The 27,097-nt window shown below is 49.0% G+C and overlaps 1 protein-coding gene across 1 annotated transcript in view; it reads right to left on the bottom strand.

Moving 5' to 3' along the window:
• Positions 1-4,343: 4,343 nt before the first annotated feature.
• Positions 4,344-27,097, bottom strand: part of PRKAA2 (protein kinase AMP-activated catalytic subunit alpha 2) — a 38,910-nt gene continuing 16,156 nt past the window's right edge. The window contains exons 4-9 of the mRNA XM_068140686.1: positions 26,813-26,957; positions 24,880-24,967; positions 16,878-17,102; positions 14,710-15,214; positions 10,227-10,353; positions 4,344-9,351 (exon numbers count right to left, since the gene is read on the bottom strand). Coding sequence (XP_067996787.1) covers positions 9,113-9,351; positions 10,227-10,353; positions 14,710-15,214; positions 16,878-17,102; positions 24,880-24,967; positions 26,813-26,957 — 1,329 coding nt within the window. The 3' untranslated portion in view covers positions 4,344-9,112. The remainder of the gene's footprint in view (positions 9,352-10,226; positions 10,354-14,709; positions 15,215-16,877; positions 17,103-24,879; positions 24,968-26,812; positions 26,958-27,097) is intronic.

Below are 27,097 nucleotides of genomic sequence, written 5' to 3'. Positions count from 1 at the left end.
ACTCACAGCTCCTGACCTCTATTCCTCACACACACTCTAGGCAAATTTTATATTAGCCTTGTGTGCTCATTCATTTATTTTTTTATCTCCAAGGGAAGTTATTTAACTTCTGGGTTTTTTTCTGTCTTTTTTTATTTTTACTTAATTTCTACAAAACCCTTCCCCATATATCAAAGAATAATAGAAAAGCCTGGGTTGGAGGAGACCTTGAAAGTTGATCCTCTCTCCTCACCCTGCCCCTACAGAGCAGGAACATCTGCACCTACAGCAGGTTGCTCAGAGCCCCAAACAACCTCACCTGAAATGTTTCCAGGGCTGGGGCTTTTGCCACCTCTCTGGGCAACCTGGGTCAGTGTTTCATCACCTTCAGTGTAATAAAATTCTTCCTTCTTTTTAGTCTACATCTGCCTCTTGTAGTTTCAAACCATCAGGCCTTGGTTCTGTCACAACAGGACCTGCTAAGAACTCTGTCCCCATCTTTCTTCTAGTCCCCCTTGAAGTACTGAAAGGCCACAAGGAGGTCTCCTCAAAGCCTTGTCTTCTCCAGGCTGCTTTTGCATAAGGTCCATCAGCTCTGCTGGATGCAAGTTAATAGACATGAAAAGCTCTTTGCCTGGCTCACAGCTTGTAGTCTGGGCTGGGGAAGCCATTTCTGTTATTCAGGTTGATATCTGAATACCCCTCGCTGCCCCTTGGCATCCCTAAACCCCAGGGGCATCCATGGCCCCAGAGACAGGCTGCATCAGCAGCATCTCCAAAGAGAAAAGTCCATCAGCCACCCTCAGCCTGCAAAAAAAAAAAGGGAGGTTTTAAGGATTTGTTGCTTTTGTCTCTTTTCATCTCTGAGTTTATTAAAGTGCAAATGTCAACCATGGAGACAGCTATCACATGCAGTGCAGTACATCAAGAAAACACTTTCCACACCATAAATGGAAGGTTAAAAAGGCTTCATTGTGATTCTCTAATGCACAGTTACTTGCACAAAGGACAAAACTGAACCCAGGCTCTGTGCCCTTCCACACCAGCAAGCCCTGCAAAGTACTAAGGTCATTAATTTGGAAACAAAAAAAAACTTTTCCAGTCCAAAAACTCTTGACAGCACAGAAAATGGCAAGAGGGAGGGAGTATTCTAGAGGATTTTCTTCTCCTGAGCTTCGTGACATGTTCGAAAGGATGCTCAGAGTCAGGGCTTCTGAAAGTTCATCGTCTTAGACACAAAATAAACCTCAAATCAGAAATACAGAATCACAGAAACATTCAGGTTGGAAAAGACCCTCAGGATCACCAAGTCCAACCCAGAACCCTACTCTACAAGGTTCACCCCTAAACCATCTCCCCAAGCATTACATCCAAACCACCTTTAAACACATCCAGGCCTGGGGACTCAACCACCTCCCTGGGCAGCACATTGCAACCCCTGACCACTCTAGCTGGGCAAAAATGTTTCCTAATGTCCAGTCTAAACCTACCCAGTTGTATCACAGATCACAAATACTTCTAGCATGAAGAAAACATTGCAAAGGACTAGTCTGGCTCCTCTCTCTCACATAGAGCTGAGGCTTGGGCTGTGGCCACTACAGATACCCTGGGATTCAGTTTTGCTTTGTGCTCTATAAAACCAACAGAATAAACAAACAAATGCATTGAGAGGTACAAACCACGTGAGTATAACATGATACAGAACACATGAGCATGCTGTCAGCAACTGTTACCATGTCTACAGTACCTACTTCACAGCTTGGTGAGATGAGGAGAAACCACAACTCTTGCAAAAGTTGGAAGGAAAAAACAAAAAATAGAGTACAATAAAACAAACCAAAAGACCCCGCACAGAGAGATGAAACCTACAATAGAAAACTTGGATTGTTTTTAAGTTAAGGCAGCTTCAGCAGGAATTTCAAGGCTTTTGTTGAAAACAGACTCTTTGTGACACCTGAAGTGTGCTTTGCAGTTAGAGCTCTGATTGACCATCCAGTTCTCCTAGTTCTGATGGAAGGGACCTTAGAGATATCTGCTCCAACCTCCTCACCATGGGCAGGGACTCCTCTCAACTAGACCTGGCTGCTCAAGGCCTCATCCAACCAGGCCTTCAACACCCCCAGGTAGGAGGCAGGCACAACCTCTCAGCCTATGCCAAAGTCTCACCACCCTCCTCATGAAGAACTTCTTCCTAAGATCCAGTCTAACCCTGCTCTCCCTCAGCTTCAACCCATTCCCCCTTGTCCTGTCTCCAGACACCCTGATGAAAAGTCCCTCTGCAGATTCCTGTAGAATCCCTTCAGGTATTGGAAGGCAGCTCTAAGGTCCCCCCAGAGCAGACACATGCATCAAAGCCAATGTCCTACCAGGTTTGTGCTCTCCAAAGCCAGTGTTTGATCAACAGGTGTAAGGAAACCCAGTTCCCCTCTCAGGTATGGGAGTGAGGTACCTCTGAATGAATCATTTACTCCACATCCAAGAGCCAAGCTGGAGCTTCAGAATTATAGGAAGCTGTTGTTTTTTTCACAAGTGAATGATGAGAGGGAATATAGAAAGAAAGGGCTAAGGAAGCCAAAAGAAAGCACTATATGGAAAGCCTATCCCAAAGTAAGACCTTCAGGAAGGTGGCTCTGGTGGCTCCATCACACACCCGAAACCTAACAACTCCTAAACTTCCAGTTTTACTGCAGGAGCCGGGAGTGGGGACTTGTTTGGCTCATCCAAAGGGATGGATGTGCAATGATTCTTCCCTCTCCTCTCACCTAATTAAAGAGTGAAGCCACAAAACTGCACACCAAATAAATGATGCTTCAAGTATTTGGAAACATGGCCTGCATGTCTCATTGGTGGGATCTGTGCACCTCCTTTGACTTCCAGCAGTCCTAATGTATGCTGAAGGCACAACTCCATGTCCAGCTCCTAGGTCTCTCTTCTGCTTGGGTGCACACAAGATGACGGATGTAAAGAGTAGTAACATGAGAAGGAGCAGGCAGAATGGTGACTATGTTCAAACTCATCTATTCCAGCATGAATGGCATTGCAATCACACCAAAACAAATGAACACACAACAGCTGCTTCCTTTTTTACAGCACTGCCCCTGCATACTCCCCCAGCCCTGGCTGTGCCTCCACACACCTTAGGGAGTGCTGAACTGCAGGCACACACTGAACCTGCAAAACAGAAACCCTGCTGCCTTCACCTGCTCAGCTCCAGCTCCTGCCAACAAAACTGCCCCCAATCCTGCTGGCACCAGGGCTGCAGCCAGGAAGGGCAGGATGCTCCTGATGCCCTCTCTCCTCCCGTCCCTGGATGAAGCTGTGCTGGGTCCAGCAGGGTCAGCTAAGCTCCTCATGGGCTTTACCTAGAAAAGGGTGTAAAAATAACACCCCCTTTCTCCAGGTGCTCTGGCATCCTGGGATTAGTGTGTGCCACGGAAGGGCTCCAGGGTGCACCCCTACCCTGCTGGGCAGATGAAACAGAGAGGCCAAAGACAAGGATGATACCTGGATTTTATATATATATATACACACACACATACATATACCTACCTAGATTTTTATAGTTATCTATCTATATATATATACACACACACACACACACACCCCCCTGGATCTTTTTATAAATATATATAGATGTATATATCCCTATCTAGATTCTTTCATATATATATATATATATGTATGTGTGTATACATACATATATATATATACATCCCTATCTAGACTCTTTCATACATATATATATCTCTCTCTATCTAGATATTCTTTCATATAGGTATATATATCCCTATCTAGACTCTTTCATATCTATATCTATATCTATATCTATATCTATATCTATATCTATATCTATATCTATATCTATATCTATATCTATATCTATATCTATATCTATATATATCTCTGTATCTATATATCTATATCTATAATCTCTCTATCTAAATTCTTTTATATATATATATATGTATGTGTGCATATATATATCTATATCTATCTATCTATCTATCTATCTATATATATCCCCCTATCTAGATTCTTTCATATATCACAGAATCACCAAGGTTGGAAGAGACCTCAAAGATCATCAAGTCCAACCTGTCACCATGGACTAAACCATGGCACCAAGTGCCACATCCAATCCCTTCTTGAACACCTCCAGGGATGGTGACTCCACCACCTTCCTGGGCAGCACATTCCAATGGTGAACAACTCTCTCAGTGAAGAGCTCTCTCTTCACCTCGAGCCTAAACTTCCCCTGGCACAGCTTGAGACTGTGTCCTCTTGTTCTGGTATATATATATATATATATATCCTTATGTAGATTATTCCATACATACATATCCCTATCTAGATTCTTTTCTCTCTCTCTCTCTCTATATATATATATCTCCCTGTCTAGATTCTTTTATACATATATATCCCTATCTGGATTATTTATATCTGTATCTCCCTATCTAGATTTTTTAAAATATATATCCCTACCTAGCTTTTTTTATACATATCCCTGCCTAGATTTATATATAGATATGTACACATTCCCAGATTTTTATATATATATACACACACCTCTAGCTATACATACACCCCACCTAAATTTTTATATATATATATGTATGTACACAGAGCTACCTAGATTTGTATCTATAGCTATCTCTCTATATAAAAATCTAGGTGTATATATGTGTCTGCATATAGAAGATTGGCAACTAGAGGTATGCATGCTAGTACAGTACAAGCTACTTCTGCCTCAACTCATGCAGGAGCTGGAGCCTAGATCTGAACTCTGTACCCTTTGCATTTTTGTCTCTCTTGCCTCCCCTCAGGCCGAAGCAAAGTTTGGGTGAGTGAGTTTGTGGCTTGCTAAGCACCGCTGCCCAGTGGCTTCTGAAGAATTGCACTTGGAGTAATTCAAGTTTCTGTAGTTCAAATGCATTTACCCTGCTTTTCCTAATGCTTGTGCATGGACCAGCATAACTCAAAAAAAACCCAAACCAAACCCCAAACAAACAAAACAAAAACCAAACCCCAATAAAACCTGATCACAGTGTAACAGAGTAAAAGTTAAAACTTTTCCTTTGGAAAAGGTAACCTCAGGTCAGCAGCTTCTCTGCAGCTGGGAACCCAAAACCAGACTATTTGAAGGTAAAATGTGTTTTAAAAAGAAGTGAAACACAGACTCATAGAAGCATCTTGGTTGGAAGAGCCCTTTAAGATCATCAAGTCCAACGATTAACCCAGCACTGCCAAGTCACCACTAAATAATGTCCCTCAGCACCACCTCTCCACATCTTTTCAATCCCTTCAGAGATGGGGACTCCACCGCTTCCCCAGGCAAACTTCTCAGAATATTTCAAAATGTGGATTCAGGTAAGGCTGTTCTGGACAGGTTGAATCCACTGAGGTACTTCCAGCAGTCCCACTCACTCCCCTTGCCTCTGCTGACATGGAGCAGGAAAGCTGCTTCATTTCTTTGTGCCTCTCCATATGGAAAACCAAGCCACTCTCATTACCTGCCAGGCAGGACTGGTTTTGCAGATCCACAGATGAGTTAATATTTGCATGGGTCTCAGAAGATGCCAAGTGCCACAAGGGCTTTTGTTCTACCACCCAGAAATCTCACCCGCCTCCAGGAAGCAAATATTTCCTACCAAGAACATTTGCTGCTATCTCATACTGTTAGCTCTGCTGGGTGGACAAGTGGCATTCCAAGGCAAGACATCTGCACATCTATGTGCTTCTGACTGCAGCAGCAGCCCAGAACACACCAGCCCTTCACCAACTGGACTACAGGTATTTCCAGGACAAAGAAGTTGGGAAGATGCTCAGCAGCAAGTGACGATTTAAACAGCCTTGTACATTTCAAACACAGAATCACAGAATGTATCTGGTTGGAAGAGACCTCCAAGCACATCCAGTCTAACCCTTGACCCAACACCAAAGGGTCAACACTAAACTATGTCCCTAAGCACCAGGTCCACACATTGCTTGAACACCCCCAGGGACGGTGACTCCACCACTACCCTGGGCAGACCATTCCAATGTTTGAGAACCCTTTCAGTGAAGAAACATTTCACAGAATCACAGAATCACCAAGGTTGGAAGAGACCTCCAAGATCATCAAGTCCAACCTGTCACCACAGACCTCGTGACTAAACCATGGCACCAAGTGCCACGTCCAATCCCCTCTTGAACACCTCCAGGGATGGGGACTCCACCACCTCCCTGGGCAGCACATTCCAATAGCTAACGACCTTCTCAGTGAAGAACTTTCTCCTCACCTCAAGCCTAAACTTCCCCTGGCACAGCTTGAGACTGTGTCCTCTTGTTCTGGTGCTGGTTGCCTGGCAGAAGAGACCAACCCTAAATATCCATCCCGAAACACATTTCCTGGAGGGCTACAGACATTCCAAACCCTTTCCTGGATGGATATTGATGTCTGTTCCTACAGCTGATCAGCTGCCCTCTCCTGATCCTTTCCAAAGGGACTTACCCATCTCTAGCACCCAAAGCACGTAGTGCTGTTTGCTCAGCATTTGCTCATGTCTCAGCACTGATCTGAAAGCTGCTAAAGAGCTGGGTGCTGCTCAGCTTTGGCTCTGGGGTGGGGTGGGTTTTTTTCACCCCTCCAAAAAGGAGTCTGGATTCTCCATCCTGACCAGGTACGACCCTGTTCACACCACAGCACCGGAGACACGCATCATCCGGCAGCCACCAGGCACAGCACCCAAGCCATCCTCCACCCCAGAGGATTTATTCAACAAGGAGAAGGTAATAAAAAACACCTCATTACAAAAACCTAGGAAGTACTACAAAGATTTCCAAGTTGTTTTTTTTTTTGTTTAAAACCAAAAACTCTTCTGCTGCCACCTTTCTGATCCACAGCCGCTGCTGTGTTGGATTGAGCATACCAGAACCTAACAGCAACATTGATCTGATTTCTTTTGTGTTTTGTTTTGTTGGGTTTTCTAAACTTTGTGTGGCTTCTGGAGAAAGAAAAAAAAACAACAAACCAAAATAAATTGGAGCTGTAAAGTCACATCAGTTGAAAAAATCCAAGCACAACCTGTAACAAAAGTAAGGCAATTTTGTGGTTTGTTTCAAGCTGAGACTTGACTTCAAGCTGAAAATGTCCATTAAACTGCCAGTAGATGGCAAAAATATCCTGTATTTGTCTGCAGTACCTCAAATGATTAGTACAAAAGGCTTAATGTGTCCTTCCCCTCCCTTGCTTCTTGTAGAAACCTGCAGAAAGTATAAATTAAAGTGCAACTGTACAAAAAAAACCCAACCCTGGTACAAAAAAAAACCCAAAACCCTCTGATGGGCCTTAAGAAGCTCTCACAGAAAAGATGGATTGAAATGATTTGGAAGTCGAATGGCTGCACACCTCTTGGGACTCACAAGAGCTCTTTGCTTTGTTACTTAAAACACAGCCCAAAACCAAAAATAAAATAAAATAAGAAAGAAAAAAAACAAAAAACACCCCAGGAATATTTTGGCAAAGTTTTCCTAAAGCATTTGCTCCTTGAACTGGAATTAAATCCCACAGCAAAGCCAAGCAGATGCCGAGGCTGCCCCTTAAGATCGAGTCCATCTAAGCTAAAAAATATGAATTCTCTTAAAGAAAAGAAGTCACAGAGGCATTAGGGTTTACCCTTGAAGAACCAGAATTTCACCTTAAAAATCCCTGTAGTTTGTCTTAGAAAATAAAATCCTGTCCTTCAGATAGCCCAGTAGTAAAGAAGCAGCAGAACTCTGACTCCAGGTGTCCCCCTGCCTGCTGGGTGGAGCGCTGAAGGTCACAGTCCGGCGGGAGGCGGCGGCAGGACGGCAGAGCCCTTCGGTGTGAAAAGTGAGGCTCTGGCAGAGCCAGGCTGTGGGTAGGCAAGGCAGGGAAGGCAGAGTTGGCAGCGAGGTCAGGGTGGTGGCAACAGGCCAAGGCTTCCCACGGGCAAGGCGAGAGGTACAGGCTGCGCAGCTGCGCCACGCCGCTGGCGCTTGGCCGGCGGTGATCACAGAATCACAGAATTTGAGGGGCCGGAAGGGACCTCGGAAGCTCATCCAGTCCAACCCTCCTGCCAGAGCAGCATCATCTAGAGCAGATCACACAGGAACACATCCAGGCGAGTTTTGAGTATCTCCAGAGAGGGAGACTCCCCACTGCTGGGCAGAGAGAGGTTGTCTTTGGGTGGCTTGTTGGCATCCAGCCCTCTGTGGGTGGCTCATCTGAATCCTGCTTGGGATTCAGCCCCTGGAGCTGGGGGGGCAACAGGGGAGGGTGAGCAGGTTGGTGGGGGGATGATGATTAAAAGCTGGAAAAAAAGACAAGCAGCCATCACCTTTGAACATGGTGAGCAGATCAGTGAGTGCTATCCAGGCCCATCAGGAGGAGGAAAGAAAGCATCTGGTGGGACACTCCTCTGCAGAGACTTGACACATGGAGGCCTTCCCACAGCATGTTTGCAACATTCCACCTTCCCTCCCCAGCTTTAGCAGAGGGAAAAAGCACAAGAGGGAAGGGATGGCATATTGCACCAGTGCAGAAACATCTCAGCAGCTGCTAGTTTGAGGAGGAAAATGTTACCAGAGGCCAGCAGCCCCACCAGCACCCAGCTGTGAACTGTGCAGAGCTGTCTCATTACCTCTCTGCCTCCATTTAGTGTAGCTCCTGGGTGATCACTCTGACCTGGCTTAGACCATCCTGCCCCTGCTCTGCACAGCAAAGGGGACACAACATCAACCTCACTGCACACTACCTATATGGAAGAAAGCTTGGCCATGGCTCCATTAACTCAGGGCAAATCGGGGTGGGGAAGGGGCCTTTGTCAAAGAATCAGTGACACGTTTTCTACCTCATAGCCATGCCAACACTTCCCATTCGGTTCGCTAGGAGAAAAGAGTGGGTGTTGGATCCATTTCACCACGCTATAACCAGTGAGATGGAGCTGTTCTTCATTTCCTCAGTGCCTTCTTAAAAAGGAGAATGCTTTGGAGTGGGAATTGGCTCCATGTTGCAGGCTGTGGAGTGGCAAGGGGTGGAGGAGGAGGAACAACGACGAAGCAGAAGAAACAAGGACCAGATCCTCACAGTGCAATCCTATGTGCGGAGGGACCAGCACCTCAGTCCTGACTGTCAGCGAGCCAGGGCCATGATGAGGCTGGCACACATCTCAAAGAAGTCCATGGTGTGGCTGCCGAGGCGTGGTGGCACCGAGGGGATGCTGCCAATGAAGGAGCCGCTCAGGGAGCCCATCAGAGACTGGCACTCGGCAGCCGCAGCGCCGTCAATGCTCAGCCGCGGCCGGTGCAAGCCAGCGGCGGAGCAGGAGCGCTGAGGAGTGGATGAGCCGGACCTCTGCTCCATCACATCATCTTGGGGATGGAAAAGAAGAGGAGAAAAACACCCCAAGAAGTGGCATTAGCTTGGCATCTGCAATAGGAGTACCTTGCTAAACATGTGACATGAATGGAGACAAATGGCTCAAAAAGGAAATCACAGAGTGCTAGTGGTGGGAAGGGACCTCCAGAGATCATCCAGTTCACCCCCCCTGCCAGAGGAGCACCACCCAGGGTAGTCTGCACAGGAATGCATCCAGGTGGGTTTTGAGTGTCCAGAGAAAGAGACTCTACAACCTCTCTGGGCAGCCTGCTCCAGGGTTCTGTCACCTTCACCATACAGAAGTGTCACCTCCTGTGCTCTATCTTGTATCCATTGTTCCTTGTCTTATCCCTGGGCACCACCAAAAAGAGTCTGGGACCTTCATCTTGACACCCACCCCTCAGATATTGATCAGATCCCCTCTCCACCTTCTCACCAGACTGGACAGCCCCAGGGCTCTCAATCTCTTCACAGCAGAGATAGTCAAGTCCTGCAGTCATCCTCCTAGCTCTCCATTGGACACTCTCTAGCAGATCCCTGTCTCTCTTGAATTGGGGAGCCCAAAACTGGACACAGTATTCCAGGTATGGTCTCACCAGGGCAGAGCAGAGGGACAGGAGAACCTCCCTAGACCTGCTGGTCACTCTTTTCTTGCTACACCCGAGGATACCATTTGCCTTTCCTGGCCACAAGGGCACATTGCTCTCCCATGGAGAACTTGCTGTCCACCGGGACACCCCAGCAGCTAACTTCAAACGGCTGCATAAGCACTTCAAAACACAAAGTATTATTTAAATACCATTTTTAAACTTCCAAAGTCATAACCCTCTGTGGTTTGCATCTCCTTGGAGCCCCATTCCCCACTCACCATCGATGCTTTTGAAGTCCAGGAGATAGCTGCGGTTGTCCACCTGGTAGAGCTGCAGGCTCATCTTGACGTAGTTGCCCGTCACCGGGTTCTTGCGGCGCACTCTCAGGTGGTAGGAGTTCACCACCTACAATGGGAAGCTTGCTTTCAGGAGTAAGACCCAAAGCAGCACGAAGGACATTTCTTTCCCAACTTGTTTCCACGTTCTGAGGAGAACTGTGGCAGTTTTAGGCTGAGGCATAGGAAATTTTCCACAGATCTTGAGCAGAAAGTGGTAGAATGTAGAATCATAGAATTGTCAGGGTTGGAAGGGACCTCAAGGATCAGCCAGTTCCAACCCCCCTGTCATGGCCAGGGACACCTCACACTACAGCAGGTTGCTCAGAGCTACATCCAGCCTGGCCTCAAAATCCTCCAGGGATGAGGCTTCCACCACCTCCCTGGGCAACCTGTGCCAGTGTCTCACCACCCTCACGGGGAAGAACTTCTTCCTAACATCCAATCTCAATCTACCCATTTCTATTTCTTTCCATTCCCCCTAGTCCTATCATTACCTGATACTCTAAAAAGACCCTCACCAGCCTGCATCCCTTACCACAGGATGCAAAAGAAAAATAAAGTCCAACTAATCCCATTGGTCTGGTAACTAACATAAAGTTAGTTGTATAAAATAACTCTCAAAGGATCTGGAGGTGCTGGAAGGTGTCCAGAGAAGGGCCATGAGGATGATCAGAGGGCTGGAGCACCTTTGCTATGGAGACAGACTGAGAGAGTTGGGGCTGTTCAGTTTGGAGAAGAGAAGGTTCCAAGGAGACCTTCTTGTGGCCTTCCAGTATCTGAAGGGGGCTACAAGAAAGCTGGGGAGGGACTTTTGAGGGTGTCAGGGAGTGATAGGACTGAGGGGAATGGAGCAAAACTAGATATGGGCAGATTCAGAGTGGATGTCAGGAAGAAGTTCTTCCCCATGAGGGTGGTGAGACACTGGAACAAGTTACCCAGGGAGGTGGTGGAAGCCTCATCCCTGGAGGTTTTGAAGGCCAGGCTGGATGTGGCTGTGAGCAACCTGCTGTAGTGTGAGGTGTCCCTGCCCATGGCAGGGGGGTTGGAACTGGCTGATCCTTGAGGTCTCTTGCAATCCTAACAATTCTATGATTCTGTGGTTGCTTCTGCTGACCTGCTGACCTTGGCTGTGTTCCTGTTGTGGCTAAGTACTAACAAGCTACTGTCTCCTTTTCTCCTCTCTTCTCTTGTCCCTTGTACAGGGAGGAAGAGGGGGGGAAGCTATTGGTAGCCCCCTGGTTTTGTCCAGGGGGGTTCTTGTGTTGTTTATAAATTGTCATATAATATTGTATAGTTTGTACATATTCATTGCATTTCATATTTCTAGATTGTAGTTCTGCTTGTAAATACAGCTTCATTTGCTTCCAACAGAGCTGGTCTGGCAATTCTTTGTCGGGGGGTAGTTCTCTCAAATTAACTGGGGGGGTAATTTGAATTGACCACAAGATAACAACTTCTAGGAAGAACACTGCCTATGAGGTTGAGCAAATGGTTTCTCATCCTGTGTCCTCCTAGCTTTAAAAATGCTTCTTAGGACTTTGATTCACCAGATGCTGGCAGAAGCTGCTGGGACCCATCTGCCAGGCACCAAAATGATCTTTGGTCCTCCCTCACCAGCCAATAACCCTACTCATGGACCCACATATGAGGACCATGAAACCAGGGCAGGCTGGGCAGAGTAACCTCTTCCATCAGCAGGAGCTAAATTCAGTGTCTGTGAATCAGCCTCAAGCTGTGGATCTTCTCTTGCTGCTTCCCACCCCACAATCTCTCTGCTGCATCTCATTTGCAGGGAGATCTTTTCTCCCTGATATATTTAGAATCATAGAATTGTTAGGTTTGAAGGCCCACCCTGAAGGATCATCTAGTTCCAACCCCCCTGCCATGGGCAGGAACACCTCACACTAGATCAGGTTGCTCACAGCCACATCCAGCCTGGCCTTAAAAACCTCCAGGGATGAGGCTTCCACCACCTCCCTGGGCAGCCTGTTCCAGTGTCTCTCACCACTCTCATGGGGAAGAACTTCTTCCTAAGATGAAGAACTTCTACCTATGAAGCAACTGGATGGACAGGGAAGTTATTTTGATGAGGAGTCACATCTCAAGTGACTCTTAGGTGGGAAAGACTATTGTGAAACCTCCTGGTACAATATATGCTTCACTGCCTACATGAAGGCATTGGGTTGACTTGGTGTGTGAAGTTGTAGCAGAAATAGAGCAAGTTTGTTCTCTCTTTGGGAAACCAATGCAGCTAACATATGTCTGGCTGGTGTAGGAGGCAGCCTGCAGACAGCACATCTCCCGGCTGCTGCAATGAAGTCAGGTTTCTGTGTGCTACCTGGCTGGAAACACATACTATCATAAAAAATAAGGAGGAGCTGGGAGGCTCTGAAGAAGCAGCACAGTTAAGCTCACCCTGGACAACCTGCAACAAGGAAGGTTATCTCCTGTGGTGATGAAGATCTGGGCTGAAACTCTCCTTACCTTGCTGCTGCTGCTCCCATGAGGCTGCTGTGAAAGACCGTGAGTCAGGAGAGCTCAAGTCAGTGACTGCACCAAGGCTTGGCAGGAAAGATTAAAGGGTAACTCGGGGATTTATTGCTCTGATGTTGAGAGAGATTGTGACCAAATGCTGCATAGCTCTGAGGAAACAGCTGAGGTGAGCACTGCCAACTGAAATGTCACTTGGGTTTAAATCAAGCTTCAAGAAGCTGGGGCCTAAAACAGGGAAGTGGTGACTGAAAGCACATTTGATCCACAAGCATCATCTCCATCAAGGAAAGTGCCACCACATCAATCATAGAATCATCATAGAACAGTGGAAGGGACCTCAGAGATCACCTACTCCAACCCCCCCACCATGGGCAGGGACACCTCTCAACTAGACTCAACTGCTCAAGGCCTCATCCAACCTGGCCTTCAACACCCCAGGCAGGAGGCATCCACAAACTCCCTGGGCAGCTTATTCCAGAGTCTCACTACCCTTGTACTGAAGAACTTCTTCCTTCAAACCATTCCCCCTTGTCCTGTCTCTAGAAACCTCCAAGAAAAGTCCCTCTGCAGCCTTCCTGTAGGATCCTTTCAGCTATTGGAAGGCAGCTCTAAGGTTCCCCTGGAGTCTTCTCTTCTCCAGGCTGAACAACCTCAGTTCCCTCAGCCTATCCTAGCAAAGGTGCTCCAGCCCATGAATCATCTTTGTGGCCCTCCTCTGGACTCACTTCAATGGCTCTGTGTCCTTCTTATGCTGGGGACACCAGAACTGGAGGCAGTATTGGAGGTGGGGTCTCAGCAGAGCAGAGTCAAGGGGCGGAATCCCCTCTCTTGCCCTGCTGGCCACACTCCACTTGCTGCAGTCAGCACGCAGCTGCCTTCTGGGCTCCATGAGGGCACTGCTGGCTCCAAACTCCTGCCCCTAACACCTCCTACCCCTCACATGCCCATCTTTCAGTGTCACCTCAGCACACTGCACTGCTAGGACCTGAGTAGAAAATAAGAGTTCCTTTGCTCAGGAGCACTCGAGATGACCTCTCAAGGAATTAGCCACTAAAATTAGAAATGTGACTGGCCCCTCTTATCCTCACAGCTGAAGGAGGCAGAATCATCTTCTCAGGCAGAGGCTTAGAGCATTTAGAAGGAAAACTCTCATTTCATGCCATAAATAAACACCACAGATACTGAACCCTGGCTAGCATCTTAATTCTGCCTGTTTGCATTAGTGAGACGTCACAGGGATGCTCACAAGGTGGGGCAACATATTTGGAAGCAGGTGAGGCTACAACCATAGTTATTAAGCTCCCTGAGCAATTCAGTTCCTAGGATCATAGGATGTTAGGGGTTGGAAGGGACCTCCAAAGATCAGCCAACTCCCCTGCCAGAGCAGGACCATAGAATCTAGCACAGGTCACACAGGAACACATCCAGATGGGTCTTGAAAGTGTCCAGAGAAGGAGACTCCACAACCTCTCTGGGCAGCCTGTTCCAGTGCTCTGGGACCCTCCCAGTGAAGAAGTTCCTCCTCATGTTGAGGTGGAACCTCCTGTGCTGCAGTTTATATCCATTGCCCCTTGTCCTATCACAGGGTGCAACTGTGCAGAGCCTGCCCCTCCCTCTTGACACTCAGCCCTCAGATATTTATAGACATTTATCAAATTCCCCTTCAGTCTTCTCCAGACTAAACAGCCCCAGGTCTCTCAGCCTCTCCTCCTAGGGCACAGGCTCCAGTCCCATCATAGAATTCTCAGGGTTGGAAGGGACCTCAAGGATCATCTAGTTCCAAACCCCCTGCCAGGGGCAGAGGACACCTCACACTACATCAGGTTGCTCAGAACCACTCATCCTGGTATCACTCCACTGGACTCTCTCCAGCAGAGCCCTGTCCTTCTTTAACCGAGAATTTGACCCTTGAAGCACCAGCACTGCCTACCTTCCACTCAAAGTCCAGCTGCTTCATGGCACGGTACACCTCGGCCATAATGTCATAGGGCTTGCTCTGGCTGCGGATTCCCAGGTGCCACTTGGCCTTTTTGACCGTCAGGGGTTTCGGCTTGGTGGTGTTGAGGGCATCCAGAGGGCACCGTGCCTTGGGGCTGTCCGCCACCAAGGGCGGCATCCTCTCGGGGTGCGGCTTGACCCCGGGCGGGATGTGCAGGGCGCTGTCGTCCATGAAGGAGCCGGTGGGGGGGCTGGAGGCCAGGTAGAACTCGCTGGCCTGGTTCATGATGCGGCGGTTGTCGATGACGAGGTGGTAAGCCACGGCCAGCTGGTCCTGGGGGTCGCCGCTGTACAGGCTGTTCAGCACCTCCGACTCCGTGCACTCGAACTTCTCGCACACCTCCCGCACCGCCTCGTCGTCAACAACCGTGGCGTCATAGGAAGGGTCCTCCGGGAACAGGTAGCTGGGCAGCTCCTCCTTAAACCACTCGTGCTCCCTTGGGAAAGGAAAAGCAGCTCTGAGCAAAGCCATCACCGCCACCAGTCCCTCACTTGGGCGAGCTACGACTGCTCACAGAATCACAGGATGTTAGGGGTTGGAAGGGACCTGGAAAGATCAGGGCATCCAGGGCAAAGCATACAGCAATGCATCCAGGTGGGTTTGGAATGTCTCCAGAGAAGAAGACTCCACAACTTCTCTGGACAGCCTGTTCCAGGGCTCTGGCACTCTCACAGAGAAAAAGTCTTCCCTTCTATTTGTGTCACCTCCTCTGCTCCAGCTTGCACCCATTGCCCCTTGTCCTATCACTGAACATCACAGAGCCTCACTCTGTCCTGACACTGCCCTGCACATCATCCTAAACATGAATGAGGTCACCCCTCAGGCTCCTCTGCTCCAAGCTAAAGAGCCCCAGCTCCCTCAGCCTGTCCTCCACAGGGAGGTGTTCCACTGCCTTCAGCATCTCCGGGGCTCTGCCCTGGACTCCCCTAAGCAGCTCCCTGAGGTCCCTCCTGAGCTGAGTAGCCCAGAACTGGACACAACACTCCAGATCCAGCCTCATTGGGCCTGCAGACTGGGGAGCTGAACCCAGCCCTGCATGGTCTGCCAGTGTTGTAACAGCAATGACAGTTTGTTCAGTGGGCTCTGAAGTAAGACCTCAGCACTCAGAAGATGCTCAAGCTCTTTGATTACTGCAGGTCTGGCAGAGATACAGAGCACCAAAGCTATCCAAGTACCTAATTCCCACAGAATCATAGAGTGATGAGGTCATCTAGTCCAATCCCCTGCAGTTAGCAGGGACATCCTCCACCAGATTAGGTTGCTCAGAGCCTTGTCAAGCCTGACCTTGAATATATTCAGGGATGGGGCCTTGACTGCTTCCCTGGGCAACCTGTTCCAGTATTTCACCACCCTCGTAGTAAAAAACTTCTTCCTAGCATCCAATCTGAATCTACCCTGCTCTAGTTTAAAACCACTGCCTCTCATCCTAGTGCTACAAGCCCTGGTAAACAGTCCCTCCTCAGCTTTCTTGTAGGTTCACTTCAGCTACTGGAAGGCTGCTCTAAGGTCTCCCTGGAGCCTTTTCTTCTCCAGGCTAGAAACTCCAACTCTCTCAGCCTGTTTTCACAGGAGAGGTGCTCCAGCCCTCTGATCATTTTTGTGGCTTCCTCTGGACATGCTCCAACAGGTCCATGTCCTTCTTGTGTTGAGTGCCCCAGAGCTGGACATGGTACTCCAGGTGAAGTCTTACCAGAGGAGAGGGGCAGAATCACCTCTCTTGATCTGCTGGCCATGCTTCTATTCAGTCATGATATCACTAGTTTTGCCAAACACCATGAAGAGCTTTCAGAGGCTATTTTATAATGCACTAAAATAGCATTTTATATATATATATATATATATATAATATGTATATAAAATCATCACCCTGTTCATCATCACCCACTGGCAGCCAGCAGCCCCTCACCACCTCTCCATCAGCACAGATGGGCTGCAGTAGTGCTCCTTGAATCATCTGGGACAAAATCCAGCTGCAGCAGCTGACTACTCCTGTGAACCACCCAGCCTAGCTGCCAGCAACTGACCCTCAGGGACAGCCACTGATAGGCTGGAACCCCCACATGCAGCCAGCCAGCCCAGCACATCCCCCTGAGCCTCACCTGATGTCCTTGATAGTGGCTCGCTTGAGAGGGTCGACCTGCAGCATGTGCATGAGGAGAGTGGCAACAGAGCGGTTGAGGTATTCAGGGATGTAGAAGACACCTCCTCGGATCTTCTTGAAGAGGGTGGGCACGTGCTCGTCATCAAAAGGCAGAGTGCCACACAGAAGGGCATAGAGGATGACACCACAGCTCCAGATGTCCACCTCTGGGCCAGCGTAGAGCCTGTAGGAAGGCAGGAGCAGCAGCAAGGTGTCAGCCCTCCTCATCTTCCCCCCAGCTCCTTAGCCAGGGTGCAGGTCCCACTGAGCAAGCTGGGGACCACTGGGCTCCACCAGGGCAGGAAGCTGGAGGGCTGCTCACATGAAGGTCCCCAGCCAAACGTGCTTAAACCAGGATCACTCAGGAGCAAGGAGAATCACAGAATCACAGAAACATTCAGGTTGGAAAAGACCCTCAGGATCACCAAGTCCAACCCAGAACTCTACTCTACAAGGTTTGCCCCTAAACCACAGTCCTAAGCACCACATCCAAACCACCTTTAAACACATCTAGGCTTGGGGATTCCACCACTTCCCTGGGCAGCACATTCCAATCCCTGACCACTCTTGCTGGGAAATTTTTTTTCCTAATGTCCAGTCTAAACTTCCCCAGTCACAGCTTGATGCCATTCCCTCTTGTTCTGTCACTAATTGCCTGTGAGAATCACAGTATCACAGTATAACTAAGGTTGGAAGAGACCTCAAGGATCATCGAGTCCAACCTATCAACACAGACCTCATGACTAGACCATGGCACCAAGTGCCACGTCCAATCACCTCCAGGGATGGTGACTCCACCACCTCCCTGGGCAGCACATTCCAATGATGAACGACTCACTTGGTGAAGAACTTTCTCCTCACCTTGAGTCAAAACCTCCCCTGGCACAGCTTGAGACTGTGTCCCCTTGTTCTGGTGCTGGTTGCCTGGGAGAAGAGACCAGCACCAGCCTCTCTGCAACCTCCTTTCAGATAGTTGTAGAGAGCCATGAGGTCTCCCCTCAGCCTCCTCTTTTCCAAACTAAACAGCCCCCAGCTCCTTCAGTCACTCTTCATAAGACTTATTTTCAGGCCCTTCCCCAGCTCAGTTGCCCTCTTCTGCACTGGCTCCAGCATGACAGAAATGACATGGCAGAGCTGGCACTGGCTGCCCATGCTCCTCTGGCCAGCCACGTGCATTCCTGCCTCTGCCAGACCCTCCAAAAAGCCAAACCCCACATTTCCAAGAGGTCTACCCCCAAGGTCTCAGCAGCCAGCAATTTCTGTTCATTCAGAGCAGCAGGCTGAACAGCAGCAGACGTCTCTATCTCCAAGTGTTTATTTTTGGTGGAAGTTTGTGTGCTGGCAGTGCCAGCACTCCTGCTTCCGACAAGCTGCTAATGTGCTCCCTGGCATCACCAAGTGGGGACACCCCAAATATACAGGGTTTGCTGCTGCTTGCTCCATTTATCTCTTCTTCACAGAATCACAGAATGTTAGGGGCTGGAAAGGACCTTGAGAGATGGAATAGGAATAGGAATACGAATAGGAATAGACCAGACCAGATCAGAAAAGGCCTTTGAGATCACTGAGCCCAACCTATCACCCAACACCATCTAATCAACTAAACCATGGCACTAAGTGCCTCATCCAGTCTCTTTTTAAACACTCCACCACCTCCCTGGGCAGCACATTCCAATGGCCAATCTCTCTTTCTGGGAAGAATTTCTTCCTAACATCCAGCCTAAACCTCCCCTGGCACAGCTTGAGACTGTGTCCTCTTGTTCTGGCGCTGGTTGCCTGGCAGAAGAGACCAACCCCCACCTGTCTACAACCTCCCTTCAGGGAGCTGTAGACAGCAATAAGGTCTCCCCTGAGCCTCCTCTTCTCCAGGCTAAACACCCCCAGCTCCCTCAGCCTCTCCTTACAGGGCTCTACTCCAGACCCCTCCCCAGCTTTATTGCCTTTCTCTGGACACCTTCCAGCAACTCAACATCTTTCCTAAACTGAGGGGCCAGAAGGACTCAAGGTGTGGCCTAACCAGTGCTGAATGCATGGGCAGAATGACTTCCCTGCTCCTGCTGGCCACACTACTCCTGATACAGGCCAGGATGCCTTCTTGGCCACCTGGGCACACTGCTGGCTCATGTTCAGCCAGCTGTCAACCACTACCCCCAGGTCCCTCTCTGCCTGGCCACTCTCCAGCCACTCTGACCCCAGCCTGTAGCACTGCATGGGGTTGTTGTGGTCAATGTGCAGAACCCAGCACTTATATGTGTTAAATCTCATGCCCTTGGACTCTGCCCATCTGTCCAGCCTGCATGGTCCCTCTGCAGAGCTCTCCTACCTTCTAATAGATCAACACCTGCCCCCAGCTTGGTGTCATCTGCAAACTTACTGATGATGGACTCAATCCTCTCATCCAGATCATCGATAAAGATATTAAAGAACATCAAGTCCACATCCCCTGCCAGAGCAGGATCACCTAGAGCAGATCACACAGGAACTCACCCAGACAGGTCTTGAATATCTCCAGAGAGGGAAACTCCACAAGCCCCCTGGGCAGCCTGTTCCAGTGTTCTGTCACAGTGAAATAATTATCTTCCTCCTGCTTCCATGGAAGTCCCTGTGCCTCAACTTGGTCCACCATTGCCCCTTGTGCTGTCATTGGGCATCACCGAGAAGAGCCTGGCTCCATCCTCTTGGCTCTCTGCTGGACTCTCTCAAGCAGTCCCTGAGGTCTTTATTGAACTGAGCAGCCCAGAATTGGACACAGTATTCCAGATGCAGCCTCACCAGGGCAGAGTAGAGAGGGAGGAGAACCTCTCTTGACCTTCTGACCACAGCCCTTCTAATACAACCCAGGATAGCACTGCTACAAGAGATGTTCTCTCTGAGATATAGGGAGGTGGTGGTTGCCCTTGGGCTGTAAAACCCTACCAAAACCAGATGGCTGAGATGGAAATACAGAAGTCTTTTTGTAGTCTAGTTAAAAGGAACCTTTAACATCATCAAGTCCAAATGTTAACCCAGCATTGCCAGGTCATCTCTAAACCACGTCCCTCATCTTAATACCTACACGGCTTTGAAATCCCGCCAGGGATGGCGACTCCACCACTGCCCTGGGCAACCTGTTCCAGGGCTTGACAACCTTTTCTGTAAGGAATTTTTTCCTGATATCCAACCTAAACCTCCCCTCATGCAACTTAAGGTCTTTTCCTCTTGTCACAGAATCACAGAATGTTAGGGGCTGGAAGGGACCTCGAAAGATCATCCACTGCCAGAGCAGGACCACCTCTCTTGACCTTCTGGCCCCACTGCTTTTGATGCATAATATCCCTGATTTTGCTAAACACCATTAAGATTTTGGAGGCTATTTTATAATGCATTAAAATAGCATTTTATATCTATCTATATATCTATCTATATCTATCTCTATTAGGGTGTCAGGTAATGATAGGACTAGGGGGAATGGAAAAAAACCAGAAATGGGTAGATTCAGATTGGATGCTAGGAAGAAGCTCTTCCCTATGAGGGTGGTGAGACACTGGAACAGGTTGCCCAGGGAGGTGGTGGAAGCCTCATCCCTGGAGGTTTTTCAGGGCAGGCTGGATGTAGCTCTGGGTAACCTGATGTAGTGAGGTGTCCCCGACCATGGCAGAGGGTTTGGAACTAGATGATCCTTGAGGTCCCTTCCAACCCTAACAATTCTATGATTTTATGATCTACCTGTATATTTAAAACGTAGATAAACTCATCACCCTGTTCTTTAGCACCCACTGCCAGCCAGCAGCCCCTCTCCACCTCTCCATCAGTGCAGGTTAAGTGCAGGAGTGCTCCTTGAATCATTTGGGACAAAACCCAGCAGCAGTAGCTGACTGCTCTTGTGAACCACCCACCACTTGTCCTGCTGCTTGTTACTTGGGAGAAGAGACCAACCCCTACCTTGCTACAGGCTCCTCTCAGGTAGTTGTACACAGCAGTAAGGTCTCCCTTCAGCCTCCTTTCCTCCAGGCTAAACCACCCCAGTTGCCTCAGCTGCACCTTGTATGATCTGTTCTCTAGACCTTTCACCAGCTTCACTGCTCTACCTATGTCATGCCCCAGCACAAGCCTTCAGCTTCCTGCACGTGCTTCTCCTGAAAAACCATCACCACAGACACACCAGTGTTCAAAAAACACCAGTCAGGCATTCTCTAAACACCACCAAAATACTGCCTGTGTTTGTCCAAGGGTGAGACCACCCCTGCCGAGGCCAGGGACAGCACCACAGTAATTTGGGAAATGTAGAGGATTACAGAATCACAGAGTGTTAGGGGCTGGAAGGGTCCTTGAAACATCATCCAGTCCAACCCGCCTGACAGAGCAGGATCACCTAGAGCAGGGCACACATGAAGGTATCCAGGCAGGTTCTGAATGTCTCCAGAGAAGGAGACTCCACAAACCTCTATAGCAGCCTGGTCCAGTGCTCTGGCACCCTCACAGTGAAAAAATGTTTCCTCCTGTTTCCATGGAACTTCCTATGCCTCAACTTCCACCCACTGCCCCTTGTGCTGTCATTGGGCATCACTGAGCAGAACCTGGCTCCATCTCCTTGGCACTCACCCTGCACATCTTTAAAAACATGAATGAGGTCACCTCTCAGTCTCCTCCTCTCCTAGCCAAAGAGCCCTCAGCTCCTTCACTCTCTCCTCATAAGGGAGCTGTTCTGTGCCCTTAATCATTTTTGTGGCAAGATTAGCTAGATGTGATCCTGCCTCCATGCCCAATTCCAACAGACAGGAATCATGACTCCTCTGCTGATAACTGCATTGCCTAAGCAGCTGATTGGACTTCTAAGGCCAAATGAGATGCACTTTTATGACTCTGAAACCTGAGCTGTCACGGTCCACTGCTTTCCTCCTCCAGCCAGCAAAGGCAGGAGGAGCTGGGCACCAGCTCAGCCCTGCAGGAACAACAGATTCCCTGCAAATGCAGCTCTGCTGCAGCCCTGAGAAGAGGGCAGCTCGCTCTGTTCACTGTGTTCTGTATCATGAAACTCAAGCATCACTGACACTGCAAGCAGCACAGCTGCAGTGACAGCCAGTAAAAATGGACAACATGTAGGCTTGGGTTTGCTTTCCTTCCTTACTTGTACCCTTGAAACAATCAGACCCTGCATGCAGTGACAAAATAACAGAACCATTTTGGCTGGAAAAGGCCTTTAAGATCACTGGGTCCAAAAACTGCTAAGTCTGCCACTAAACCCTGACCCTCTGCACCACATCTACACAGCTGAAATCCCTCCAGGAATGGAGACTCCATCACTGCCTTGGGCATAGAATCATACAACTGTTAGTGTTGGAAGGGACCAACCTCAAGGATCATCTAATTCCAACCCTCCCTGCCATGGGCAGGGACCCCTCACACTACAGCAGGTTGCTCACAGCCACATCCAGCCTAGCCTTAAAAAACCTCCATGGATGAGGCTTCCACCACCTCCCTGGGCAACCTCTGCCAGTGTCTCACCACCCTCATAGGGAAGAACTTCTTCCTAACGTCCAATCTCAATCTACCCATATCTAGTTTTGCTCCATCTTCCCCAGTCCTATCACTCCCTGACACCCTCAAAAGTCCCTCCCCAGCTTTCTTGTAGCTCCCTTCAGATACTGGAAGGCCACAAGGTTTCCTCAGAGCTTTCTCTTCAGAGCTTTCTCTTCTCCAGACTGAACAGCCACAACTCTCTCAGTTTGTTTCCACAGGAGAGGAGCTCCAGCCCTCTGATCATCCTTATGGCCCTTCTCTGGACACCTTCCAGCACCTCCAGATCCTTGCTGTACTAGGAGCTCCAGAACTGGACACAGTACTCCAGGTGGGGTCTCACCAGAGCAGAGAGAGAGAATCACCTCCCTTGACCTGCTGGCCACACTTCTCTTGAGGCAGCCCAGGATGCGATTGGCTTTCTGGACTGCAAGTGCACGCTGGTGGCTCATCATGAGCTTCTCATCTCCCAGCACCCCACAGGCCCTTTTCTTCAGGGCTGCTCTCAAGCCAGTCCCTGCCCAGCCCCTATCCCAGCTGCAGGACCTTGCACTTGGTCTTGTACTGTAGTCACAACAGGGCTCTTGGATGCTGGTCTGATTCCTAGGCTATTCTGCCAACTCTCGCACTGGTGTAAATGGGATAAACTAATCAGCATGACAGGAAGCACAGACTTTGAACAAAATGCTGGATTCAAAAGCTACAGTAAGAGGCACAAATATGTTGGACTAGAAGAATTGATGCTTGTGCAAAGGAGGAGTCAAAAACACAGGGCAAATAATCACAGAATGGTTTGGGTCCAGAAGGGACCTCCAAAGGTCCTCTAGTCCAAATCCCCCTGCAGTCAGCAGGGACATCCCCCACTAGATCAGGTTGCTCAGAGCACTGTTGAGCCTCACCTTGAGTATCTCCAGGGATTGGGCCTCAACCACCTCCCTGGGCAACCTGTTTCAGTGTTCCACCACCCTCATGGTGCAGAACTTGCTCCTAACATCCAATCTAAATCTGCTCTTCTCTCATTTCAGACCAGTGCCCCTCCTCCTATCCCTGCAGGCCTTTGGAAGCAGTCCCTCTGCAGCCTTCTTGTAGCCCCGTTCAGGTACTGGAAGTCTCTACTAGGGTCTCCCTGGAGCCTTCTCTTTTCTAGGCTGAACAACCCCAGCTCCCTCAGCCTGTCCTCGTAGGAGAGGCTATTAAGAAAGGCTGTTTGAAGGACCATGCAGAGGGCTGAAGATCTGAAAGTCTCTCTTTGCAATCCTTGCTGTGCTAAGGAAAAAACAAACAACAAAAAAACCCCAAACCAAACAAAAAACCCCCAACCAAAAAAAAACTCCACACCAACCAAACAACCAAAAAATCCACAACCAAAAATACTCCATTCTATGTAACTTAGGCTCCTGACATAAAATACAGAAGGTAGCACTTGTGTGCCAACATGGCTCAGCCTTGCAGAGTGCATTCAACAGGCCATGTGTTGTACAGATGCTGCATGCTGAGGGAGGCAACCCCACTGGAGGTTTGTCAATTCAATTTATCCATCCAAAAGCAAATTATGCTTGTTGATCCCACTGTCAGGAACAAAACCCCTGTCTGAAGCAAGCAGCAGACAAACGTTTTCACTACAAGAGTTCAACAGTGTAGGGAAGTGATTGAAGATCTTCCTGATTCGATGGTTAGTGAATGGCTCTCCTCATCAACACTGTGTGTTAGGAGAGAAGGGGGTGAGCTGGAAAAGCCCTTCCACCTGAAACTTCCCTATTTGCACCCTCTTTAATTAGCAACATAAACAGGTAACATCTTCTTCTCTTCTCCCAGGCAACCGGCACCAGAACAAGAGGACACAGTCTCAAGCTGTGCCAGGGGAGGTTTAGGCTGGAGGTTAGGAGGAAGTTTTACACAGAGAGAGTGATTGCCCATTGGAATGGGATGCCCGAGGAGGTGGTGGAGCCACCATCACTGGAGGTGTTCAGGAGGAGACTTGATAGGATGCTTGGTTGCATGGTTTAGTTGATTAGGTGGTGTTGGATGATAGGTTGGACACAATAATCTTGAAGGTCTCTTCCAACCTGGTCTGGTCTATTCTATTCTATTCGCAATTAACAATTCCTCCAAAATAAACACCTCTAGTGAAACACAGTTTGCTACTACAGCTATTGAGAAAGGTCAGAACCAAGAAAACTTCCACATTTTCCCCAGCAGATTCACAGGTCAGGAGGATTCAGCTGCTTCTAACAGATGTGCAGTGTTGCTTCATAGAAGGACAGAATAGCTCAGGTAAGAAGGGACTTCAGAGATTGTCTCCTCCAACCTCCCTGCCATGAGCAGGGACACCTCTCAACTAGACTCAGCTGCACAAGGCCTCATCCAGCCTGGCCTTCAACTCCCCCAGGGAGGCTTCCAATCCCCAGAAGAAGTTTAAAGATCACATGCTCACACAGGCTCTGATCAGAAGTGGAATGTCCTACCTTCCAGAGATGACTTCAGGAGCTGCATAATTTGGGGAACCACAGCTGGTGCGCAGAAACTCGCCATCTGACATCATGTTGGACAACCCTAAAAACAAGATGCTTACTGCAGATCATAGAATCCCAGAATGGCTCAGGGTGGAAGGGGCCTCAGAAATCACCTACTCCAACCTCCCCACCATGGGCAGGGACACCTCTTAGCTAGACTCAGCTGCCCAAGCCCTCATCTAACCTGGCCTTGAGCATCCCCAGGCAGGAGGCATCCACAACCTCCCCGGGAAGCCTATCCCAGAGTCTCACCACCCTCATACTCGAGAGCTTCTTCCTAAGATCCAGTCTAACCATGCTCCCCCTCAGCTTCAAACAATTCCCCCTTGTCCTGTCTCTAGAAACCCTCATGAAACGTCCCTCTGCAGCCTGCCTGGAGGATCCCTTCAGCTGTTGGAAGGCAGCTCTAAGGTGCCCTGGAGTCTTCTGTTCTCCAGGCTGAACAACCTCAGCTCCCTCAGCCTATCCTCCTAGTAGAGGTGCAACAGCCCTTGGATCATCCTTGTGGCCCTCCTCTGGAACTTGCTCCAACAGCTCTGTGTCCTTCTTATGATGGAGAGAGGATATGAAGGTCCAGTCACAGAGTACAGGTCTAAGAAGTGGAGGGAGAAATTTGGAGTGGAATTGTTGACAAAATTTAGACAGACTCCATTGAGCTGATTTACAAATTATTGTTGTTGCCATTTTCACATCCAAACATGGAATATTTACTCCAGGTTAATTTTCCTCCTTTAAGTTGCAAATCCCAGAGCACAGAGGAAAAGAGACATAATTCACCACAGAGCATGCACTTCCTGTGTGAATCCTGTGGGGTTGTGAAATCAGTAAATGTTATGGTGCTAGAAAGAACTCACCAGGACTGAGCTTGTCTTCCAGAAGTTAGAAAGGAGTGACAGAATCACAGAATGTTAGGGGCTGGAAGGGACCTCAAAAGATCATCCAGTCCAACCCCCCTGCCAGAGCAGCATCACCCAGGGCAGGTCACCCAGGAACACATCTAGGTGGGTCTTGAGTATCTCCAGAGAGGGAGACTCCACAACCCCCATGAGCAGCCTGTTCCAGGGCTTTGTCACCCTCACAGGGAAAACATTTTACCTCCTGTTTCCATGGAACTTCCTATGCTTCAACTTCCACCCATTGCCCCTTGTGCTGTCATTGGACATCACCCAGCAGAGCCTGGCTCCATCCTCTTGGCACTCACCCTGCACATCTTTATAAACATGAATGAGGTCACCCCTCAAGCTGCTCTTCTCCAAGCTAAAGAGCCCACAGCTCCCCCAGCCTGTCCTCGTAAGGAAGATGTTCCGTTCCACCCCTTTAATCATCTTTGTGGCTCTGTGCTGGACTCTTTCAAGCAGTTTCCTGAGGTCCTTCTTGAATTGAGGGCCCAGAACTGGACACGATACTCCAGATGCCACCTCACCAGTCACTGAGGTGGCGGCTGAGCCATTTCAATGCATTCCAATTGGAATCTCCTTTTACTGCTCATTTGTCCAATAAAGTGAGGCCAAGAGCACAAGGCCAGCCACACAAAGAACATACCAACACAGGCAGCCAGCTCCCTCTGAACTAACTGCACCCTCTCTGTCCTAAACATCAATCGGCTCAACCTTTCTCTCAGCTGCTTATTACTAAAAACACAGCAAAGACTTGCAAAGCACTTTGCTGCTCCAGCCTTAATGCCAGCACAGGAGCTGCCTGCAAGGAGTAATCCCTGGCTTTTGCAGGAGGGTTGGTGTTTACAACTGGGGGGCTTTGCAGGCAAAGCCGCTGCTGGTGGTTAGGAAAAGAGGCTCCAGGTTGCGTACGGCGCTGCCGTACGGCCACGCTCCAGCGAACGCCTGGGAGCTGGCTGCGTGTCTGGAATGCTGCTGGGGTCACATACCAAAATCAGCTATCTTTGCGTTCATGTGAGCGTCCAGCAGCACGTTCTCTGGTTTCAGGTCTCTGTGGACAACCATGTGCCTGTGGCAGTAATCCACCGCCGAGAGGATCTGCTGGAAAAGGCGGCGAGCTTCTGCCTCTTCGACCTAGGGACATGGAGGGGAAACAGTCCTGAAGGTTGGGTCTGCCTGCAGGGCTGGCAACAGAAGGTTTGACTTAGCAAGGAGCCAGCGTGTTCCAGGGTGCAGAGAAACTCACAGCATGCCTGTGACCAGAAGCAGCAAAT

Source organism: Melanerpes formicivorus, unplaced genomic scaffold (genome assembly GCF_026170545.1).
Source record: "Melanerpes formicivorus ecotype bairdi unplaced genomic scaffold, bMelFor1.0.p_v2 SCAF_7, whole genome shotgun sequence".
NCBI lineage: Eukaryota > Metazoa > Chordata > Aves > Piciformes > Picidae > Melanerpes > Melanerpes formicivorus.
This window is presented reverse-complemented; position numbering and strand designations above follow the sequence as displayed.